This window comes from Rutilus rutilus (assembly GCF_951802725.1).
Source record: "Rutilus rutilus genome assembly, chromosome: 2".
Taxonomy (NCBI): Eukaryota; Metazoa; Chordata; class Actinopteri; order Cypriniformes; family Leuciscidae; genus Rutilus; species Rutilus rutilus.
Genome location: NC_140210.1, coordinates 17,524,870 through 17,550,227, shown reverse-complemented (window position 1 = coordinate 17,550,227; position 25,358 = coordinate 17,524,870). Strand labels below are relative to the sequence as shown.

The following is a 25,358-nucleotide window of genomic DNA, read 5'->3' as shown; positions in this document are numbered from 1 at the left end:
TAATAAATAATTTCTTAGGCAATTATGCTATGAGGCTAACGAAAATGTACTACTACTACTATTAAGATAACTCCATCTCCTTATAATTTCAGTGGTGAATTATATATTATATATTTTTTATTTTTTATTTGTTGGAATAGGAAATTTCAAACAAACGGAACGACTGTGTTTTATGTTTTATAAATTCTAAAACTGAGCCGTCGTTCACCAAGCTCATCTGGTGCATACGCAAATACCGTGCGCCAATGTTATACCCACGTCATAACATCGCGCAGGTTCTACACTGAAATAAGCGTGTGAGAGTATGCAGTGGTGGTGGATCGAGTTGTTTATGTGATATTCAGGCTGTCAGAATGAGGGATACTCCGCTGTCAAACTGCGAGAAGCTTTTTCTTCTTAAAGCTATTGAAGAGAAAAAAGTAAGTTGCACCTTGTGATTATATATTTTTGACTTCATTAGCAATGAAAAATTGTGATTATTGTCATTCTACATCTCACATCTCTAGCTGACTAGTAGTTTTCTGTTTCCTGTAGCGCTTAGATGGGAGACAGACATACGATTACCGAAATATTAAAATCACTTTTGGAACCGATTATGGCTGTTGCATCGTGGAACTTGGGAAAACAAGGTATCAGTTATAGTTGCTTTAAAAATTACAAACCACCGATTATGAAGTCATAACAATCTCTTGTTTACTATCTAGGAAAATGTACCCCCGGTTTCACAGACAAGGCTTAAGCCTAGCCTAGTCCAGACTAAAATGCATCATTGAGTGGAAAGCCATGTGCACTGATATATCTTAAAATATCTCAGTGCCATTGTTTTGTCTTAAGATGCACACCAGTAATGTTCTTAAAGGCATGTTTATAAAAGATATTTAAATGTCCTAATTTGACTGAGGCCAAATCCTGTCTTAAATCTAAGCCCTGTCTGTGAAACCAGGCCTTAGTCTACTTTGTTTGGGTACTTCCTTGAAAATCCCATTTTGAACACGTGTTTTTCCTTTCAGGGTGTTGTGTCAGGTCACTTGTGAGTTGGTCCCTCCAAAAGATTCACGTCCCACAGAAGGCATCGTGTTTTTTAATTTGGAATTGTCTCCCATGGCGTCGCCAGCCTTTGAGCCCAACAGGTTCACACTGTCACACACAATCATGTAAATGATTCTCTTGTGTGTTTTCTTACCTCCTAATTCCTGTGTGTTTGTGTTCTATAGGCAGTCAGAGCTGTTGGTGTTGTTAAACAGACAGCTTGAGAGGTGTCTACGGAATTCTAAATGCATAGACACAGAGTCTCTATGTGTAGTTTCAGGAGAAAAGGTGATATACATACCTGTCATATGATATATGCAATATCATTCAAAAGTTTGGAGTCAGTGAAACCTTTTTTTAATGAAATTAATGCTTTTATTCGGCAAAGATGCATTAAATTAAAGTGACGGGAAAGACCAAATTTTTTTTTTATTAAAGTGGAGGATTTTCTTTTTCCGAGTGGATCATCAAGACTATTGGTCCTCCTAATTGTCAATCATTCTGGTGATATGTTTACATAAGGCCGCCGTACGTGCTTGCAAGTAAGCGTGTATGAGCGATGCCGACAGCAAATTGTAAACAGAGCATGCACGAGGAGAACTGGGCTCGTGCATGCTCTCTCGCACACGTTTAATAGGCGTTCCCTCTCGGGAGCAGGTAAAGTGTTGCGCATGTGCAAGTGGAGAGGGCGGTTCTTTTCTAAAATTCGGAAAAATCCTCCACTATACCTTTAAATATGGTTCTATTGACCTTTGAATTGATCAAAGAATCCTGAAAAATGTATCATGGTTTCCACAAACATATAAAGCAGCACAACTATTTTCAACGTTGATAATAATATTAATATTATTAATAATAAAATGTTTCTTGAGCACCAAATCAGCACGTTAGAATGATTTCTGAAGGATCACGTGACACTGAAGACTGAAGTAATGGCTGATGAAACTTAATATTAAATTAAAAAGAAAAAGTTATTTTAATAATATTTCACAGTTTTTACTGTGTTTGATCAAATAAATGCAGACTTGGTGAGACATGAGAAAAAAAGAAGAAAAAAAACGTACCGACCCCAAACTTTTAACTGGTAGCATAATTTCTTATTCTCATAGTAAAAACCAGAGCAAATTATTCATCCTATTTGCCACATGAAATGTCCCTTCACTCACTGTACCTCTGTTATCGACAGGTTTGGCAGATACGGGTTGATGTCCACGTGTTAAATCATGATGGAAACTTGATGGATGCAGCAAGCATTGCTGCCATATCTGCGCTCTCACACTTTAGGCGGCCAGACGTCGCTATTCAGGGACGAGATGTTACTGTGGTGAGTCCTGAAACCCCATAATGGATGCATTTGGCAGGTGATATCTTTGTATTGATGGTGTATTCCTTTTTTTTGTGTGTGTGTGTTTTGAGCAGTTCAGTCCAGAGGAGAGAGATCCGATTCCTCTGAGTATTTATCACATGCCCATATGTGTCAGCTTTGCTTTCTTCCTGCAGGGGTAAGAGACATCACATGCACACAATCTCTTACAACAATCTCTTTACTGATATGATTTTGCTGGAAATTAGGAAAATGGATTCTATGGAAAAAAATAAAAAAATCTTTCTCTCAATAAAAAAAAACTAACAACTGTTTACGTCTTGTTTATAACCTGAGTTATAATGTCAGAATTGCGTGATATGAACTCGCAATTCTGACTCCTTTTTGATCGCAATTGAGAGTTTATATATTGCAATTCTGACTGCTTTTCTCAGAATCGTGAGATATAAACTTGTAATTGCAACTATAATGTCCAATTCTGACTTCATAACTTGGAATGGTGTGAATTGCGAGAAAGAAAGTCTGAATTTTGAGAAATAAACTCGCAAATTAATTGCGAGTTATAAAGTCAAATTATGAGGAAGAAAGAATGACTTTATAACACGCAATTGAGACACTATATTATGCAATTTCTGAGGAAAAGAAAAAGTCAGAATTGTGAGATATAAAGTCTCAATTTCCTATTATTTAGGGGTGGAAACAAGCTTCCATAGAATTCACTGCAATGTACTTATTGCAAATACTACTATGTATTGACTTGCCTTTCTCTTCTATTCTATTGCAGTAGTTGCTTTGTTTTCATTTGACATAAGAGATATTGTTTTACAATCTTTGTTTACTTATTCCTTCCTAAGCTCGTATTTGCTTGTGGACCCTTGTGAACGAGAAGAGCGAGTGAAGGATGGATTGTTGGTGATAGCCATGAACAAACATCAGGAGATCTGCTCCATTCAGTCCAGTGGTGGGATCATGCTACTGAAAGACCAGGTAAGAGTGTGTGTTAGTTATAATTTATTTGGTCTAATTTGACTTATTTTTAATGTCATTGATTTATCACATACTGAACTTTCAAAACTGTCTTTCACTATTAATCTGTACTGTAGAACCATTAACATTTTGTTTTCCCACAGGTTTTGAGATGCAGCAAAATAGCAAGTGTAAAAGTTTCTGAAATTACACAGCTCATCAACAAAGCCTTAGAGAATGACAAAAAAATCAGGTATGTGTGTAGTTTAAGATGACTTTTTTTAATTACATTTAGATGTTAGAATTTGATCTTCCAATTCATACAGGACCTTTTATCACTCTTTGTGTCATATTACAGCAAATATAAAGCAATAGAATAATTAAAATTTATATTATACATTTATGTTCAATTAATTTACAATTTTTTTTATCCTCTTGTTTTTTTGTGTGTTTTTTTTAGAAAGGAAGGTGGAAAGTTTGGCTTTGCTGAGTCCATGCCCAAAGAGCGAATCACAACTCTTAAGAGAGACGAAGCCCCGGTGGAGATGACAGATGTCAAAGAGACAGCCAATGACATTGTGACCAGAACAGAAACCTCCACAGAAGCGTATCTGATTGCATACAGCATGGGGACATGGGGAATAGCCAGTTTTAGAACTCACGTTGATTGAGAATGTTTTAATATCTTGTTTAGGAACGCAGAAAAAGCAGGAATATTGTATTGCTGTGCCAGGTGAATTTTTTTTACCCTAATATTACTCCTTAACCCCAGAGCCAGTGTTCCCTCTCCTGTTCTTGTTGCTACGGGAACTGCACACGTAGGTGAGGGTATTGTAAACTCATGGGGACTCGATGAGGATGAAGAGGATGAACCTCAGACAGAGGACAGAAAAACAGGTAAGTTGTGTGAGAGACTTGTGTGTTTTTTGTGATGTAGAGTAATAAACACATTATATATGTTTGTTCTAAAATCTGAGAGGAAAAATTGTCTGCTCAAAAACATGTGTGTGCGTGCGTGTGCGTGTGTGTGTGCAGATGAAGTGATGGTAATCTCAGACAGTGAAGAGGATGAAGTTGTCATTCTTAATGAAGAAGCCCAGTGAGTAAAGTCAATAAATCTGTTATCTTAGTTACCTCACTCATAAAAGTACAACATAACCACATAATGAATGCATACCCTCATACAGTGTGATATAACCAAAAATATTCCTTTTTTTTAAAGGAAATCCAAGAAGAATCGAAAATGAACCTCAGTGCTGCAGAGGATAAAGATGATCATATAATCAGACTCCCATACCACTGGACACTATTAGATTTTTTTGTATTACAAAATAAAATAAAATATGATATGGAATTCTTTTGTTTTTGAGTTATTAAAGTGAAATGAAAATAAATAATGCTTCCAGTCATGTTAATGAACCGAATTATAAATTTTTCAACGTAAGTTTTTTTAAGATCTTTCTCATGTGAAATCATTAAAATATCATCTGGCCAGTACGGGGATCGAACCCGCGACCTTGGCGTTATTAGCACCACGCTCTAACCAACTGAGCTAACCGGCCAACTTAGTTAATAATGTGGCACATGCGATAAAAAACTTACATTAGACCAGTTGATAACTGTTGTACAAATAGATTGTCACAGATTTAGAACATCTATCCTGAAAAATAAACTGTTCCCAGTCTATTCTCCTCGTGCCTACTTAATTAATTTTCATAAATATCTTGTGTGCTAACTTTCAAGCATGGTTTCACCACATTACTGCGCATGCGCGTCCATCCTGATGCACGCTTGACAGGCACCAGCGGCGCGTTCCCGTCAGCAGAGAGGGCGCGCCCGTAGACGTTGCTGCTCAGGCTTCAAGATGGCGGAAGCCCTGACAACTCAAGAGGAGGTGGTAAGATACCTAAATATTTTCACTAGTCCTTCGTCGATTCCGTGGCGTTTCACGCTGAGCCGCCACAAGCTCATTTTAGCATGTACTATGGTCAGGGTTTCCGCGGAGTCATAAAAAGTCATAAAACGTCTTAAATTTAATAATAAGAATTTTAGGCCATAAAAAGTCATAAAAACGTCCGGATTTTCCATACAAGGTCATAAATTTCATTTAGCCACGTCTTAAATTGATATGCTCGTTCATTCGTTGGTTTTACCATTGCCTTTTCCCCCTGAAAATGCGCTGGCGGCATAATGTTAAATGCGGCAAAAGCGGAACGCTCATTTGAACCGCGCGCCACACGGACCATTTACCCGCTCGGCTCCAAGTCCAAACGGCAGCGCAGCGCGAGCTCAGTAGAACTGACGCGTTTACTCCGATCGGTCTCGGTCACAAGATCCAGTGAGAAGTGCCTGAATTCAGCGAAGAACACACTGTCTCAGTGATTTAAACCAGTTTAAAGGCAGATGAAGCAGCGCTGACAAACAGGAGAAACACTGCACAACGATATAGTCAGAAGGCTTTTCCGTCTACAATCTCCCATCATTTACCATGGATTTACTGTAACATTAGCCTAGTAATATTAACTGCACCATGTGGGATATACATATTGAATTTTATTATATTATTAGTGCTGATAATGTATTAAAGGACTAATGGAATATTTACAGTATTTAATAATGTATTTAGGCTACTGTTTTTCATACATTTCCTGAAGATACGTGCCATCAAAGTTAGGCAACACAAACCTGTTTCAAGACTTGACCTAGTAATTATTTTCCCAATAAAGAGATTTATTTTGTTAAGGACAAATGACAAATGTTTGAATGTCCTAGACCTCAGATTTGTGAAATGTTCACCTGTTTTAGCAAGTGTTTGTCATTATATTTTCTGGCAATAAAGAGTAAAGTTAGTTTAAAACCACAATTAACGCTCTGGTTTCTACAACTTTCACTTAGAAGCAACAGTCTGCCTTTAAACTTGAAAGAAATAAAGATTTGACATTTATCGTGATAATTATCGATATTGACTAATATAAAACAATTATCGTGATAATTGCCTTTGGCCATATTGCCCAGCCCTAACTGAAATCTCCCGGTCTATCACAATGGGAAAGTGTACATTTAACGAGCCATGGCTCAAAGATGGTGTGTTTAGTAGTTGGCTCAAGCCCGTTGCAAATAATCAGTATCAAGCATATTGCACACTGGGTAAGAAGGCATTGGAGCTGTCTTTAGGCATTTAAATAATACATCTTGTTACTTTCAATGAAAGTCAATAATAAAAAAAAAAACTTTTGAAAGGAATTTTAATGAATTTTTCGTAATTCGTGTAGGTCATAAATTTCAATCATAATGGTCATAAAAAGGTCTTAAAAAGTCTTAAATTTGACTGACCAAACCCAGCAGAAACCCTGTATGGTGATATGTCATATAATACAGTTTGTGGTTTATTTATTAACGCGAATCGCGGCCCTGTAGCTATTTTTTTAAGGTGGCTGAGGTTAATGCTAGCCGTGTTAGCGAGCTAGCGACGCTTAACAGAATTTTGAGCGCTTTATTAAATATTTATTGACAGGTATGATTGTAGATTTTTGGAGAGCTGGTTTATTGTAAAACGACCCTTACATGTGTTGGACTGAGCACCAGCTGTCTAGCAGCAAGTAACATTAGGTTGGCATACAACGTAAATGTGACTCGCGTTATTTAGTCTTATTCCAATATGACTGCATTAAATAAAAGCTGTTATAACACACCTCTGCATCGCTGTCCTGTCATATGTGTGGATATATGAATGCCCATGTCGCTGTCGGTAAATAACAGTGAACCGGGTGTGTGATGTGCTCCATTGCTGGGAAATGTAAGACAGGTAACGTTAACCTGTCTCACCACCGTGTGAACACTCGTATATAGTGCTGGAGCCTGGAGGTGCCGTTTGTTCTGACTCGTTGAGGAAACGGTGTAATTATGAGTGTAGCATAACGTCTGTCAACACGATCCGTCTCTCTTTACAGATGTCAGATCATCCTCCTGCTTCTTCACATGCATTTGATTGAGTAGTATCATCTTTGGGCACTGCAGAAGTAAATGTTTTTTTTTTTTTTTTTTGCATTGGCAAAACTGGTTCATTTTTTTGGAAACTCAGGTAATGTGAGGTAGATAGACTGGAACGTTATTAGTGCATTAACTAGTGGCATTTAATGTCTGCTAATATGGATAACTAGAGGGTGGGATGTACAGTAATGTTAGTTTAGCCTAGTAAATATATAAACTACCTTTCTTATAAAGTTTGGGGTCAGTAAGATTTGAGTTTTTTAAAAGAAGTCTCATGCTCACTAAGGCTGCATTTATTTGATCAAACATACAGTAAGAAAAACAATAATCTAAGATATTATTACAATGTAAAATAACTCTTTTCTGTTTTAATGTAATTTATTCTTGTGATGGCAAAGCTGAATTTTCAGCATCATTACTCCAGTCTTCAGTGTCACATGATCCTTCAGAAATCCTTATATGCTGATTTGGTGCTCAAGAAACATTTCTTATAGCAATGTTGAAAACATTTTTGTGGAAATAAAGACTATTTATATTCAGGATATTTTGATTAATAGTAAGTTCCAAAGAACATCATTTAATTGAAATATCTATTGTGTCCATCCATGCTGAATATAAGTATTAATTTCTTTGAAAAAGTTTTTTCCTGACCCTAATTTTTTGAATGTACACTGAAATTATTACATAAAGATTGTCAATTTACTAAAACTATCTGAAAACATGCATTATTCATTGACAAGGCTGTTGGTAGATTTTGAGTTTGTTGGTTTGACATGATGGGAGAGTTAATATTTTTGTAATACTACCTGGAGAAAGCCATCCGTTAGCATTCATATTCATCTTAGTGTATTTTGCCAGAATAAACAGTGACTTCTGAATGGCAGTCAATGAAAAGAATGCTGTTTGCAGCCAGATGGTGTCATGCTAATCAGCCAAACTTGGCACGTCTATTGGCCATTACGATAATCTCAGAATGCCAAATATCAACTGATTTATCAACAAGGTTTATGTATTTTTATCATTAGGAATAGCGGTCAGACAAAATTTACACTATATAGGAAACCATTTATTATAATAAATATACAAAAAAAAAAAAATAGATGCTGTGAATGGGATGTGTAACTGTCATTAACATGTTTTTTTAGATTAAATTTGTGTTTGTGTGTGCGCCAGGCGGTGGAGGAGTTTCTGGCTGAGCTGAGATGTCGGGAACAGTCTCAGAATGCAGATCTCGTCAGTCAGATGACAGCGGTTAAGTTCCTTATGGCAAGAAAGTTTGATGTTTCCAGAGCCATTGACCTCTTCCAAGCTTACAAGGTACAGTAACCTAACATAAAAGGTGTGTGTGTGTGGTTGCTCATATGATAACATCCAATATACTGTGTGAGAGAGTCCATTTACATTCTAACTCGTGTGTGTCTGCAGAACACCAGAATAAAGGAAGGCATCTACAATATTAACCCAAACGAGGAGCCTTTAAGGAGCGAGTTACTCAGTGGGAAATTCACAGTTCTGGTGAGTGTGATTTCAGATGAATGTAATGTGTGAACATTACTAATGAACAGATCAGCTTTTGGGATGCTGTTACCAGTTTGCTGTTGCTTCTCTACTGAAAGAACATTTTAATTATACAGATTGGAGATGGCATGATTTATAAACTCAAGTCATCGTTGTTTTTGTGGTCAGATCAGCTCTCGTAGTCGGATGTTAAAAACTATTTCAAACTATTTCAGATTTTGGACATTTTCAGTCATCTGATCAAATAGTACATCACTTACATTTACAGGAATGTAATGGACTTTCTAATAAATTTGACAAAAATGCTGTGGGTACACTACTGTTTAAAAGTTTGGGGTCATTAAGTATTTTTTGAAATGTATATAAATGTATACTTTTATTATATCGGCAAGTACGCATTAAATTGAGCAAAAGTAAATACTTTTAAAATGTTACAAACGATTTGTATCTCAAATAAATGCTGTTCCTTTGAACTTTCTATTCATCAAAGAATCCTGAAAAAATGTATCATTGGTTTCCACAAAATATTAAGCAGCGCAATGTTTCCAACATTGATAATAGTAATAAATGTTTCTTAAGCACAACATCTTCAGCATATTAGAATTATTTCTGAAGGATCATGTGACACTGAAGACTGAGTAATGGCTGCTGAAAATAAGGAATAAATTACATTTTAAAATACATTAAAATAGCAAACAGTCATTTAAATTGTAATGATATTTCACAATATTGCAGTTTTTACTGTATTTTAATTTTTTTTTACTGTAAATGGAGACTTTATGTCAAAAACATAAAAAATTCCCAACGGTGGTGTAAATCTGCATTTCCACTTTGTGAAAGACTGAAGAATGAAAGACACTCAGTAAGATACCCAAACTTTGGCCAACTGCTACGACAAGAAGAATTTGGACACAATGATTTTTAAACACTTTCAGATTATGCGAAAGAAAAACTGCGCAAGTTGCAATCATTCATATATACTGTTCCTGTAAATGAAGCAGAAAATAAAGGCCACCATCATTGCTAAAGTGACGGCAAAGGAAATGTGATCTCTGATATCACACCATCACACACAGAGCAGTTCCATGATCTTTGTTTAGTCTGGTCGTTACTGTTTGTTTCAGCCATTTTTCATTCAGGATCATGCTGTATACAGAGTTTGCGCAAGTGTTTGTGTAGGCAGGTCTGATGTATTCATCACATCTTAAACAGTTTTCAGAGCACTGAGAATGCAAGGGAACTGTTCCAATGATATAAGCAATAATCACTACTACTTTAAACTGGTTGGCTACATTGACTGGTTTCACATGCACTTGCTGGTAATGTGTGTATGTATTAGTTACAAATATGTTGTGTATGCATTAATTTGGCTTCTTTGTGTATAGCCCGGCCGTGACGCGAAAGGTGCAGCTTTGGCACTTTTTACAGCACGTCTCCATCGGCCAGACCTCACTACCCATAAGGCTGTTCTTCAAGCCATTATATATCAGCTGGACAAGGCCATTGAGAGGTAAAATAGACCACGTCCATAAATCTGATCAAATGTAATGTGGTTAACTGCTCTGCATCTTCATCTGAAACATCTTTCTTTCCCCCTTAGTGTTCAGACACAGAGAGATGGGCTCATTTTCATCTATGATATGACTAACTCTACATATGCCAACTTTGACTATGAGCTTTGCGTCAAGATTTTGAATCTGCTTAAAGTAAGTGTTGTTATGCTGTCAAGACCATCTGTCTGTTTCACAGTGTGTTCATCAGTAGAACTCGGTGGGGTTTGGATTTGCTCTTTTGAGATCTATTAAGCTTCATCTGTCATCTGTATTTACTGTTATTAGAGCTGCCGTGATAACGGCATTACTGTAATACAAGCAACCGCCGCAACCACGTTGTTCACGTTTTTTTTATTTATTTTAAATAAGGCTCTGCCATTCTTGTTTTACACTTCATGCATGTGTACTGAATGTTAAATAAGTTAATGATAACAGAGTGAAGAATGTATTTTTTCCGGCCAACTGGTACTTTTTTACTTAATTAAGACTCGGTGTACAATTGTGATTTGTACAGAGGATCCGTAGATTTGTGCTAAAGCCTAAACAGACAGAGAGTGAGAGAGAGACTGAGCAGGTGCGATTACCTGCGTCTGCTCTTCTTCAGGTCAAGGCATATAGTTGTGACAGAAAAGAAAGTTTGCCATGTCTGAAGAGGAAAGTGAAATATTTGTTGTTGCATCCTGTCAGCGTTTAAGGATATTTCCCATGAATGGCATCAGCGCTGGTCTATGCATTGAATCAATGCCATGGGTCTCTATGAAGTGAAGTATCACCCCGGTGACACATCGCTGGTCGGTTGAGCCTTGTAAAGGGGTCCTCAAAGTTAAAATAATTTCAACATCTCGTTTCATTACTGAATGAATCAGCATTTTTGAACGTATAGTTGAATGAAAGGTTTAATGACTCACTCAAAGACCGTCCCTGGCCGCCACATAGTGGCATAATAATGTAACCTGCAGAGACTAGCAATGCTGATCCTGGTGAAATGTCAGCAATCTTAGAAATCCTCTCATCCAATAGCCCAACAAGCTATTTGTCAGGTTTCTATTCTGTTATTGTGGACCCTTACTTATTTTGACATTCTGTTCTGTTTCCTTTAGTTCCTGTTTCCCCGCTCTGTTTAGTTTTGGTTTCATTGGTTACTGATTATGTCTTCGTATGTTTCTTAGACATACTAGACAGTATGTCTAGTTTCCTTTGTTCTACCCGTTTATATAGCCCTGCGTTTCAGTTGTTCTTGGTCGGTTCTCGTTTATGCACGGTGTGTTTTGCATTATTGTCCTGCATGTTCATTCAGAGTGTTTGGATTATTAATAAAGCCTGTTTTGTTTTTGAATCTCCTTCATCTTGGTGCCTGCTGACCACACTGTAACACTTATTTATATAGCAAAAAAAAAAAAAAAATGTATATTGCATATCGCGATATTGAGCAACTCAAAATACAAGAAGGGCTGGTGATATATTGCATTTTTACAATATATCATACAACTGCATTTTACATATCGCTATGATTTTATTTACTTCCTTGCTACTTCCTTGAAAATCATTGGTTTTCTTGCAACTGGCAAGGGTTTGTAATAGTTTGTAATAGTGTCTTGAGTTCAGTTGCAAAAGCTACTGAATATGTTAGTGAACAAAAGGTTGATAATATTGCTGTTTGCTGTGTTACTTTTGTTCATATGTAACATTCAAAAGTTTGGGGTCACTAGTTTTTGAAAGAAGTCTCTTGTACTCACCAAGGCTGCCATTATTTGAACAAAAATACAGTAAACAGTAATATTTTGAAATATTTTGTACAACTTAAGTAATTGATTTCTTTTTTAATATATTTTAAAATGTAATATTCCTCTGATGGCAAAGCTGAATTTTCAGCATCATAACTCCAGTCTTCAGTGGCACATTTACTGCTCAAGAAACTTTTATTATTATAAATGTTAAAAACAGTTGTGCCGCTTAACGTTTTGTGGAAACCGTGATTTTATTTTATTTTCAGGATTTTTTATGAATTTATTTGAAATAGAAATCTTCAGTAATAATGTAAAGGTCTTTTCTGTCACTTCTGACTAATTTAATGCTGCTTTGTTGGATAAAAGTTTAGATTCCTTTCAGAATCAAACAGAAACATTCTGACCTTCATTTGAACGGTACTGTAAATGAAAATTATTAAGCATTTACTTCTTGTGCTCATTTAACTAAATTTCCAGTGTTTTAATTCTTGCATTTTGAATCTTCTACTTGGAAACAGTGGTTGGTTTGGTTCTTCTGGTTGAAAAAAGTGGCAATGGAGGAAATAATGACCAGATCTTAAGAAATTTCCTGAAAAATGTGATTGTTAAAGTCGTTGAGCACTGCTATTTAGGGAGACTGTTGACCTTAGAGGGATTATTCTGAGAGTGCAACATGAGACAAAGTCTCTTTGCTTTGTCCAGAAATGGTGAAAAGTATGTAGACATTCCATTTTAATTAACCCAGAACAGGTGCAAAAAAAAACCAAGCATGCAGACGCACGGCCTCCATAGACAAACATTTTAGTAGAAAGAGACAAGCCTTTTTTGTTCAAGCATTACAATGCCCCTGTGCACATAGCAAGATCCATTAATAGATTATTTAATGAGTTTTGTGTGAAAGCTTGACTGGCCTGCACAAAACCTGGATCTGAACTTCACTGAACACCTTTGGGATGAATTGGAACGCAGACTGCAATCCAGAACCCATCACTCATCTTAACTGCCTGCCCTCGCTGATGCTGTAGTCTCTGAATGGGAGCAAGTCCCCAACATAATGCCTTCCCAGAATAGTGGAAGCTGCAGCAAAGGGGATGAACCGCTTATTAATGCAGATGGTTTATTAAGCACATGAGTTTGTAGGCATACGCTATATGCTTACACACTTTAAGGCATATAGTGTATTCAAAGATAATCCACTTTATTCAGCAAGGACACATTAAGTCTTTAATGTGTAAAGTGACTGTAAAAGTGACAGTAAAGACATTTACATTTTTATAAAATATTTGTATTTCAAATTAATAAACTTTCTATTCAAAGTATCCTGGAAATTTCTTATCACAGTTTCCACAAAAATATTAAGCAACACAACTGTTTTCAACACCGATATTTCCTGAGCAGCAAATCAGCATATTAAAGTGATATCTGAAGGGTCATGTGAGATTAGAAAATTAAAGGCCGTTCACACCAAGGATAACTCTCATCGTTGTGTGAATGGGCCTTAATGGCTGATACAAATTCAGCTTTGCCATCACAGGAATAAATCAACCAGAAAAGTTCTTTTAAATTGTAATAATTTTTCACACAATATAATTTTTTTACTGTATATTTGATCAAATAAATGCAGCCGCCTTGAGCATAAGAGACTTATTTTAAAAACATTTAAACTTCTTACTGACCTCAAACTTTTGAACCATTGTGTATGTTCCTGATTTTGTAGACGGTTTGTTTAATGGGTGGGTCTGTGAGTGGAAATACCACAGTCCTTTGTGTATTGTGCTTACTGTCTGTCTTTTTTGTGATTTAGGGGGCTTTCCCTGCTCGTCTGAAATGCGTCTTCATTGTGTCGTCTCCGCTGTGGTTCCGAGCACCGTTTGCGGTACTCCGTCTGTTTGTGAGAGAGAAACTGAGAGAGAGGGTATGTCTAGAGCTCTGAATGACTGAATATACAAACATTCAACTCTTTGAAACTCTTGGAAGGTTTCAATAATTTGAATGTGTTTGCTTATTTATTTTCATGTGAATTTCTTTTTTCTCTACCTCTGCAGGTGTGCACTGTAAGAGCCCACGAACTGGTTAATCACATCCCGGTCAACTCCCTTCCAGAGCATTTGGGTGGCTCGTCACAGTATAGTCACATTGCCTGGATCCAGTCCTGTGTCAACTCCAGCCCCAATCACCCCAATAACTCTTCCTACGTCACTGCGGACTGCTTGGGCAGCCTGCTCCGCTCCTACTCCATGGAGCATGGGCAGAACACCTCAGCTGACCCCTTAACTGCCAATACTTCAGGGGCCACCCTCCTGGGGGACGGACTGAACTCGAACTGCACCTTACTAGATGACGGCAATGCCAACCTGCAGAACCACAGGGCTGCAGGGCACGCGCATTGGAATGGCTCTGTGCTGCCAGGATCCGGGGGCATTTCGGGGTCTAACGCCAATGCCGTCAATGGCCGTGGCCGTCAGCCGCCCCCACAGTCAGAAACGCCACCAGACACGCCCCTACATCACAAACACACAGCTGGTGCTATATTACCAGGAGGAGGGACTATGGGTGTGGAAGGAGCATGTTTAGACGACAGTAGGCAGGATGGCAACGGTGCTGAGGACAGCCAACAGGAAATGGAGTTTCTGGAAGAGGAAGTGGATGGAGATGGCGTTCCACCCCTCCCTCTGAAATCAAGGCCGCCACCCCTCCATCACAGCCCCACTCCAGATATGAGCTGGTTTCCGGGAACGACGACGGAAGCGGCTGCGTTGTCGGTGCACGTGGCTGAGCCGGGCGGAATGAGCCTGCAGGATCTGGTGCAGCACGTGAAACGCAAAAAGAAGAAGGGCATTTATCAGGAGTACGAGGAGATCCGCAAGGAACCTCCTGCTGGAACCTTTGACTACTCTAAGTAAGTGACATTTGCATTTGGTTATTTGACATATTATAAACTTCTTTGTCTGTAAATGTATTTGACGATACATTTACAGACCAAGAAGTGTTTGCTTGTATAAATATGATATTTATTCTGACAGGAAAGCCTCTAACCAGATAAAGAATCGCTACAGTGACGTCCTTTGCCTTGACCAATCACGCGTTCGACTCTGTCCGCTCAATGATGAGGACGACGAGGTCAGAGTAATGCCCATTTCCCCTTACGATGATCTTCATGGTTGTCATTGTTCATTGCAGTCATATTATAGTATTATTTAAGTATTTAATATTAGCTTCTTTCTTTTTTAAATTTTAATCTTAGTAAATGTATGTGTGTAATGTTAGGGATGCACTGAATCCGAAAATTCTGGAAGCACTTGGCCGAAACCCGAAACAGAGAAGGACTTTAAAATAATGATTAATTTCTTATTTTCTTAATTATTTTGTATAATTGTATTAATATTAGACTTTTAAATTAAATTCAATAAATATATTGAATCTGAATAAAAAAAATACAAGCAAATAAAATGAAAATTATAGGGGTGTAACAATTCGTTTTAACAACGATTCGATTCGATTCGCGATTCATGGTTGTCGATACGATTCAAGGACGATATTGGTTCATTTAGAACGATCCGATCCGAAACGATTCAGTGACTTGAAATCGATTCAGTAACTTTTTAGCCAAAAATTCTTGTAAGGGAATCAGGTATCAATTAATTATAGATATAAACAAACAAGTAAACAACAATTAATGTAAAATGCATTCACATTTTATTTTAATAAGTAGGACTGAACGATTATGACAAAAATGATAATTGTTGATTATTCCCTTGAAATTGTAATTGTGATTATTAATTACGATTATCACAACATAGAATGATGTTTTGAATAGTTTGGCCATGGGACCCACATTTCCGCATGGTCATCAAGCCGCGACCCACCTTTTTAGGAATTATATAAGCCTATTATAATACATTTGTTTACACAAAAATTGTTGACACACAAGTTCTGTCCCCCTTTACTTAACAATTTTTATTTAAGAATTTAAGGCACTGCGAGGTTAAGCTATTAAATAGCAGTCCCAAACTAGTTTTTGTTAATACAATCTTGGTATGAGCCACCACAGTCATATAAAAATATACAAAACCAGTAAGTGGCATTTTGTTATGGAAACAAACAACAATTAGGCTACCATGGTGATACACAATACTTAGAAGAACTGGTAAAGAAACATGGAAACTGCTCCTGATAAATAGCAACACACATGACGTACCAATAACGTAATTTATTGGTATTTTACTTTTATTTCTTAACTTACTAATTTACGACGTTGCATGCTCGTATTTCTTTTGCGCTTTAGTGAAGTGATACAGCGCGCTCCACCGCATTTGCGCGTGCAATTGAAGAGTGCGCGCTACTGCAGTATAGCGGCTGAGAGGACAGGACAGTCCGTTTTTCTGAGGTGAGAGACTTTGCGCTGCTTGTTGTCTTTGCGCTGCTGCTGGCGCGTCACGCATGGCGACGACGACACAGATAGGCAGACTGAATCGAGTAACGTTTAACGCCTTTATCATTAAAAGTGCAAAGAAAAAACATCCATATAAAGTCTAACGTGCTTAAATCCAATGCGCTATTTCCTATTATCGATACAATCGATTCATTACCTTTTAAAACGATATTAGATCGATATATGTCGTCCGGAAGGCCAACTTGCCGAGCACAGATCGATCCAGTTGGATCGTAGGAATATAAATCGATACATCGATGTAGTTGATTAATCGTTACACCCCTAGAAAATTACCATACTTTTATTTAAAATAACACACCAAAATGCTTCGACTCACCTGCTCGGCAGGGCTGTGTGATTTGGGGAAAATATCTAATTGTGATTTTTCGGACCGATATTGCGATTTGATACGCAATTTAATTTTGTAAAGTCAAGTTTCAGCTCAATATTCTCAGTAGTGTGCAACACACTCTAAATTAAAGGAGTGCAACATGCCTTTAATTTTAGACCCCTCCACTACGTTGTAGTCTAGCAGATGCAGTGTGCCCACTGTTAAAACAACTGCAAATAACAGTTATTGTCATACAGAGCAGTTATTCAATAACCACAGTCATATGCTGGGGCATATATTTTCAGCCTTTTTCCTCTTTCGGCCAAAAACCTTAAATTTTCGGCGGGCAAAATTTCGGTGCATCCCTTCTAATGTTTATGTATTTTCTGCTTTATATCAATTCCTGAAAACTATTTTTAAAAGTACTAGCTACCGATAATAACACATTACATTTGATTATTATTTTATTTTATATAGACGTCTGACTACATCAACGCTAGTTTCATGGATGGTTACAAGAGGAGTAATGCTTACATAGCTACTCAGGGTGAGACTTTTTGTTTTTCACAACTAAACTTTTATTTTTGTAAAGTACACATACAGTAAATGTGCATATGTAAAAAAAATTTTCAGGGCCTTTGCCAAAAACGTTTGGAGACTTTTGGCGAATGGTGTGGGAGCAAATGGTTTTAATCATTGTTATGACTACAAGGTTAGTTTCCTTCTATAAAAAGTTATATTGCTTTTTCTTTAAGATTTTTTTAATGATGCTTTAACAGGATTTTGGGCACAATAATAAAGGGCTGCAACTGACAAATACAATACCGTTCAAAAGTTTGGGGTCAGGAAGATTGTTGCTTTTTTTTCAGCAAGGATGCATGAAATTGATCAAAAGTGACAGTAAAGACTTAAACATTTTTACAAAAGACTTTCTTTTTCAAATAAATGCTGTTCTTTTGAACTTACTATTCATCATAGAATCCCTCAAAGCATCATGATTTTTACAAAAATATTAAGCCAGCACAGTTGTTTTCAACATTGGTAGTAATAAAAAATGTTTCTTGAGCACCAATCAGCATATTAGAATGATTACTGAAGGATCATGTGACTGAAAATGTAAGTAATGGCTGCTGAAAATAAATGACCTTTTAAAATATTAAAATAGAAAACAGTTTAATAATATTTCACAATATTACTGTTTTGCTCTATTTTTGCTTAAATAAATGCAGCCACTTCTTTCGAACCAACATTACAACATTTTACTGGCCCAAAACTTTTAAACGGTAGTGTACTGGTTTGTCAATACTTCAATAAAAAAAAATAAAAAAAAGCTTTATTGTTTTTTAATCGAACACATTCCAAATTAGCTCTAGAAAGAAATTTGACAGACAAAATTATTGCGCTCCCTTTCTTTATGCTGTCCATTTTCTTTGACATGCAATTGCACTCGTGGTAGAATTATATTGTTGCAGCCCTATGATAGTTATTTACATTTTATGCAGTTGAATGACAGAAATAGTAATTTAAACAATATTTTTATTCCGTTTATTTATCTTTTGTCTTCATCATATTATTATAAGGATTAATGTCTGGTAAAGAAGACCAGTATAATTCTTGACAATCTTATCTTTGTCCTTCTCAGAGTTGTAGAGCGAGGCCGAGTGAAATGCGGACAGTACTGGCCATTAGAGGCTGGCCGCACTGAGGATTATGGGTACTTTTTGGTGAGAAATGTCCATATTGAGATGTTTCAGGACTTTAAGCTATCACACTTGGAGCTCTTCAACACTCAGGTCAGTCCCTCAGTCTCTGGTTTTCTTTTTTGTTGCTCTATATATTCTTTTTACTGTTGGGCATTGACAAATGTCACGATTCGATTTCTGTTCATAAGCTTGTGATTTGATTCCGATTTATTTGATTCCGTTAATTTTTCTCTCTTAGCTGGTACATTACTATGGTTAAAATGTACAACTGATTTGTATACAGTTGCATATAATGCATTTTTTATAATAACAACTTAATATTAATATAGTGTAATAATAGGAATATTATTATAAAAAATACAATAATTAGTATAATAATGAGTACAAATATGAATATGTAATATAGTGTATGTTTTTTTTCTCTCTCTAAATTTTTCTTGCTAATTGTTTATGGTCAATGAATGGCTTTCTTGAGGTAAATGTAATGTTATGAGACATTGTTCTCAAGCTGTTTTATTAACGTCTGTCCCTGGTTGAAAAACACACTGATTGAGCGATTACTCAAGACATGATGCATTTCAGTAAGTTGTACTGGAACTTTCAATATACTTTCGGATGTTCGTTCATGTTTATTTTGTGCTGTAACTAGTAGTAAAGAGGAAGAGGTGATCGGTTCACGTGCCACTTCAACTGAGGCTATAGCGATTTGTCATATGAAAGAGCGCCAAAACCACATTTATTGTTTGAATTTAGTTGTAAAATTGAAAGAATTGAGACTGCTGTCTTGTCTGCCGGTGCGTCCTCTTTGCTCTGCAATGTATTCTGGCGTGTGGCATGAGATCAGGGTTGTTGTTGTTGTTGTTGTTGTTGTTTTTTGTAGGTATGTAAAATTTTCCCTTACTCTACTGGTTTGGCTTTGTTTGTACTCTGTGTCTTCTGTTGGAGTGCTACAGCGCCCCACTGGTCGAAACGCGTTATCGCTTTAAATTAGGCCATTTGAGAGAGACTATTGGACAGCAAAAATAACTGTCGACTAATTGTTTCAGCCCTATTTACCAGCTTATAAAGTGAAGTGCTTATAAAATGTGTAAAGGAGTGAAAACAGCACCAGGAATCATTGCGCACACAAATGAAGATCTGTCGTAAGGAGACATTGTTTCTGATGCCTGTGTCGAACCGTAATGGGCGATGTAGCTCCTATGACGAGAAAGGAACGAGAAGGTTTGCTTGAGCATTCTGTCCTTTTTAGGATCGCATCTTGTGACATCGCATTCTATTTTTGGTTTGTTTAGATGTCCTTGCGTTCATATTTCAGTCAAACCACACCAAGGTTCGGTTGGCAGCGTTCACACTTATTTAAATGAACTGCACTAACAGAGACACTTCAAATCAGACGAGTCGTCTTGTGTGACCATCACACACTGTTTATAGCGAACCTAGTTAACTTTGACCTCAATACCAAAACTACGGCTGGGAAATAATTGGGCATAAAATGTTGTTTTGAGTTGAAATATTTTATGTCACTCACTTGAAATAAACGTGAAGAAAAGTTCGCAGCAAGTGGCTTTGAGCCAAAGACGAATGAACAAGTTCAAACAAGACTATTAAGAATGAAATTTCAGGGATAATAATGTATATCATTGTACACTTAGGCCTATTACACCGATTTTTTTTTTTACCACATAATTACGGGGCCATATTGAATTGAGGTTAATGTTTTAAATCTTACCTTTTTATGAGTCCATTTTGTGCAGCGTACAAAACAATCGTCCAGATAAGATGATCACAACAATATTATCAAACTCTGTAAACAATAAATCAACTCTGATTTCATTTTCAATACAATCAAAAACGGAGACGCAAGACGGCAAGTTGTATTTGAATGAAACGAGAGAGCGCGTCCGTTGCGATACATGGATGTGCGCTGTGTTATAATGCGTTGCTATTGACGACGGTCAGGAAGGAAATGCCACAGAATATAATCTTGCTTAAAAAATTGCATAGAGCTGCTTGTTTTATTTGTTGTTTGTTGATTTTCAAATATAAAACTGTTTTCAGTGTGAGCATCAGTTCTTTTTGAACACTTTCATTTCGTTTTAACAACATTGTGATAATATTGATAATCACAATAATTTTGGTCACTATAATCGTGATATGAAATTTTCATACCATCCCATCCCTAGTGAACACACCCTTAGATCGCACACTTATTGTGTAGTTACAAGGGATACGTTTGAGGCCTTTTATATGTATGTTATTGTCTATAATAATGTAAATGACAGTATAAGCTTCTCTTTCAGACAGGGGAATGTAGGGAAGTGTCTCAGTATCTCTACATGAGCTGGCCAGATTTTGGTGTTCCGAAGTCAGCGTCAGCCATGTTGGATTTCCGGGCACACGTGAAACGGAGACAAGAGTCCTCATTACGAACACTGTATCCTGATTGGACGGGCCCCCCAGGAGGCCCCCCAGTGCTGGTGCACTGCAGTGCAGGCATCGGCAGAACAGGTGAGTCTACATTCTTTTCCATCTAATTTCTTAACTGCACTATAGCATGTCTGACAAGTCTTCTTTATTCTTCTCCCTCAGGCACATTTTGTACTTTAGACATTTGTCTCTCCCGCCTGGAGGACATCGGGACAGTGGACATTAAGCAGACGGTGCGTCGCATGCGGACGCAGCGTGCCTTCAGCATCCAAACCTGGGACCAGTACTACTTCTGCTACAAAGCAGTGATCGAGTACGCCCAACAGAGCGGCCTGCTGCAGCCCGTGGAGTGGTCCGACACAGAGCTGGAGACCGACAGCGAGTGAATCAGGAAAAAACAGAACTCGCACGAGAGGGCGCAAGAGGCACAGAAGGAAAAGAAGTGGTCTTTTCCCCTCTCCGGGCTACAGGTAGACTCCACTGCCACCTCTTTTCTTCCGAGGAAGATGCGGAGATAAAGAAACGAGGAGCGGAGGATGCTTTTATCCTGCCACTTTTCAAGCCCTTCTTTTTACTCTGATCTGGACGAGATCAGAGACTGTGGCTTGGCGTACGAGTTGTAGCATTTTTTTTATACATCTAAATATAAATACTGACTTGCACATGTGGAATGACAAACTTGAAAAATCCAGTTTATCGTATTACCTGGTCTTTTTTGCTCAAAGTGTTGTCGAAATTCAATATCACTCAACTTGGGGTTAAATTCACACTTTTTATCAAAGTGTAAGAACATAAAACTTGAATATTCTTCTTTTTTTTTTCTCCGTCACATTTAAATAGCAATTTATTTGTGTCTGAACAGGTTCCAACAGTTTTCTCTCCTTTTTTTTGTTGATATTATTTGTGTACTTCACCGTTAAACTAATCTTCAAGCCAAAGGTATGGTGTCGAATGCTTGGATGTATCCGTAAAGATCGTTGTGACTTAAACCCTTGTATATCTTGTAGCATACATTTATATATTGTGCATAACAACCTTTGAAAAGCCTTGTTTTAATATAATACTCTTAACTTTCTTCAGAATTATGTGTATCTATATACACATCTATATATATAAAGAATATATGTATAAGTATATGTTGGGTTAAAACAAAAGGAAAAGAGGAGGAGGAACACAACTACCGGTATGTTATATATGGTGTATCTTGGTGACTGTTCTGGAGGTCCTGCAGTTTTAATTTTTTAACTTACCGTAGTCCATGATTATCCAGCCTTAATGCAGGGCATCTATCGTTCACAGAGCGTCTCAACTGTTAGATTCTCTCTGAATTCTGGCCCTTAACCTTCAATCACTGCCTTGCTCCCTCTCTAAAGTATGAACTTTGACTCAGCTGTTTTTTTTTTTTCCTACCTAAAAAAACAAACAAAAAACTATGAGCCCCAAGTTGAAGTATCCTGAGCCGCACGGACACTAATTCTGTTACCACGATTATCTAAAGTGTTCCGTTCTGATGTGAAGTGTTGAGAGTCATTTGTTACGAGTGAGCTGGGGGTCTTCAGCTGTGTGGTGTGTGGAGTCCTGGGGTCAAAAAGCCTCAGTTTTTGTGCCTTCAAGTTTTCCGTAGCGCAATGTGTAGTTTCAGGCAACGAGTAGAACAACTGGTCTCACATGCATATAGGGAATTTATTTTAATCTCAGGGGTGTACTTGGTGTTTTCCTGCTCTCAAAAAACGTCATTTGCCTCTCTGGTAATTATTTCCACAAAAAAACGAGAAAAAAGAAAAAAAACGAGAAAAAAAAAACAACTAAGTATACAAATTTTATTTTGAATTTTATACAGCATCATGTATTATATTCTGTTTTTATTTATGCCTTTGTAGAACTTCAGCAGTATTGAAATTTGAATGTTGGTACGAAAAAATGAACAGTCATACTATTTTAAACAGATAAGCTAAAGAAATCAAACCGTAAAACAAAAGACTGATCAGTTTTGTTTTGTTTTTTTTAAGTTGTTTTAAGTACCGTGTGGAGTCATGTTACTCAGCATTTTGTTTTGGGAGAAAAAAAAAAAACTCAGTTATTTTTCCAGATGCCTGTAGCAGAACCTTTTTCGTACTCTGTGAACTGTTAAAGGGCCAAGACTGAAACGGACATGTGACCCATCAGCACGCCTGCCACTAACAGTTTTTAACTATTTGCCAATCAACAAGACAGAAAGAGGTTTTACATGTAAGAAAACCAAAAAGAAGAAGAAGAAAAGAAAAAAACAAGAAAAAAAACAGGATATGAACTTGAATGTTATTAGATAAAAACCACGTTGTCTTTGGGAGAACTTTGGAATGCTTTCTCCTTGAATATCAATGCTTGTATGATGACACATGGTAGTGAATGTGTGAAACGTCCCTCTCATCTAATGTTTACTTGTTGACTGACTTGTCCAATGCAGGTGTGCAGAACATGCTTGACTGTTTTATACAGCTGATTCCTGCTTGAATGAGACTAAGTGGAAGACACACTTGGCTCTGATTTATTAAAGCAGTCGGGAATGCAATGTGTGTCTTTCTTCTTTTGGTGCCCAAAGTTCTTGTGATTGAGTAATGGCCTTTTTACCCGACATCTGCAGTAGTGTCGTAGTAAACGTGAATGTTATTCTGAAAATGAGCGTGTGTTTGTGTGTTAAATGTTGATGAGGATTGAAACTTGAAACAGTGACTGTATAGAAATGTATTAATGTATGTTTTTTAGCTAAACAGCATATTGCTTTGACTTACTTTGGATATGATTGATTGCTAGTTTGAAAGCTTCACACACAAAAGTAGTACCGAAACAATCAAACTGATGCCTGGAACTAAAGAGATTTGCTTGTGTGCTTGCTTACTTTCAAGCCAACAGAAAGCTGCATAGGAATTATAATATGGATTTGTACTTTTTCATAACAGAAGGTGGATGTTATTCTCAGCTTCTGTATAGCCTGGAATTAGATATAAATATAAAAAGCTTACCAGCACTCTGTACATTGTTCCCACTATTGATTTAAACTAAAATTAGCTACCTTGTTTATACAAAATATTGAAAAATGATTGGGTGACTGCTATAATGCTGATAGTATATTTTACAGTTTAAAAGCAAAGGAGATATACATAATGTTAACATGTTTACACAATATTTAATCAAAATATACTCGTACATTAAAACTAATATTAATACATTGTGAAGACTGTAGGTAAACTGTTGAACTGACACTAGGGGGCGCGGTCAAATCAAAACAAGAATCATTGCAACAGTGCTGGAGTTTATTTTAACACTGTAAAGTGAAATAATAGTCCTGTTTTTTTTTTGGTTTTTTTTTTACATTTGATACGTCAAGTTTTTATTAAATATATATATATATATATATATATATATATATATATATTATGAATCGTCTAGTATGATAGGCCTTATAGGAAAATATATTCAAGGAGGAAAAAACACCTCAGTTTCGCTCTGGCCCAAACTGAGCAAAAATATGTAATTTGGTGCTGTTGCTAATAATTAGTGTATATGGCCAAAAGTATAATATACAATTAAGTTGTGATCACGAGAAAACAACTTGTTATCTCGAGATCACGAGAAAATTAAGTCGTCATCGCGAGAAAATAACAGAAAAAAAAATTATAATCCATGGCCCCTTAGGGCTTCCGTAGACGACAGAAGGCTTTTTTTTTTTTTTATGTTGAAATTTAGAGGCCTTTAAATAATTTAAAGAAGTTTGCGTATCAAATATGATACAGTAGGCATTATAGGGTGTTTCACGGCCGGATTTATGCATTGGCATTCAAGACCTCAGACTGTAAAAAAACGGGGTTTATGACCTATACTAGGACCAGTCACTGGGGGGCGATCGAGATGCTTGACTTCACTTTTCAGGGCTTGTGCGGCACGCTTGTTCAAGACACGTTCCTATGCCCGCACATTTTTCATTATTAGTATTATTTCACTCCAATGCTAAAACTCTGTATGACAATTACTTTATAAATTAATACAATTTATAATATTGTTGCTGTCGGGCAGAAGCTTGTATTTCCATATTTCATAATTACTTTTGGTCAGCCTGTACGACGTTTGTCAGTGGGTTTTGCAAATATTTAACCAATGAAAAGTATTGAAAAGAGCTTGACTACCTCATAACTCCATTGGCTCCTCAAAACTCTCGGTCACAAACCTCTTCATTCCCGCCTCTATCGTGACTGAAGTGTGCAGTTAGGACCGTCTCTGCTTGTTTGCAAGGGTAAATAAAGAAACTGGTTATTTAAATAATTACAGCGTTTTCTTTACTCAAAAACAAAACAAAAAAAACAACAACTATATATAAAGGC

The 25,358-nt window shown here is 36.9% G+C and overlaps 2 protein-coding genes across 4 annotated transcripts; both read left to right on the top strand.

Annotated features, from left to right (window-relative positions):
- Positions 1 to 205: 205 nt before the first annotated feature.
- Positions 206 to 4,673, top strand: exosc9 (exosome component 9). The gene is made up of 12 exons (XM_084402950.1): positions 206 to 419; positions 535 to 629; positions 1,011 to 1,130; positions 1,215 to 1,317; positions 2,216 to 2,353; positions 2,449 to 2,531; positions 3,208 to 3,340; positions 3,484 to 3,572; positions 3,780 to 3,926; positions 4,098 to 4,216; positions 4,355 to 4,418; positions 4,542 to 4,673. The coding sequence occupies exons 1-12, from the start codon at positions 354 to 356 to the stop codon at positions 4,564 to 4,566; spliced, it is 1,182 nt and encodes a 393-aa protein (XP_084259076.1). The 5' UTR covers positions 206 to 353; the 3' UTR covers positions 4,567 to 4,673.
- A 463-nt stretch (positions 4,674 to 5,136) lies between these two features.
- ptpn9b (protein tyrosine phosphatase non-receptor type 9b) lies at positions 5,137 to 23,231 on the top strand. 3 transcript variants are annotated; one of them, XM_084401761.1, is made up of 13 exons: positions 5,137 to 5,216; positions 8,483 to 8,626; positions 8,735 to 8,824; positions 10,213 to 10,337; positions 10,428 to 10,533; positions 13,912 to 14,022; positions 14,153 to 15,006; positions 15,131 to 15,227; positions 17,348 to 17,417; positions 17,504 to 17,582; positions 18,513 to 18,663; positions 20,874 to 21,081; positions 21,163 to 23,231. In XM_084401761.1, exons 1-13 carry the CDS (start codon positions 5,184 to 5,186, stop codon positions 21,384 to 21,386), a joined length of 2,292 nt encoding a protein of 763 aa, XP_084257887.1. In that variant the 5' UTR covers positions 5,137 to 5,183; the 3' UTR covers positions 21,387 to 23,231. The 3 variants fall into 3 exon arrangements, with proteins under 3 accessions (XP_084257887.1, XP_084257888.1, XP_084257889.1); XM_084401762.1 differs by having other exon boundaries at positions 5,156 to 5,213; XM_084401763.1 differs by lacking the exon at positions 5,137 to 5,216 and adding an exon at positions 7,271 to 7,338.
- The last annotated feature ends 2,127 nt before the right edge of the window (positions 23,232 to 25,358 follow it).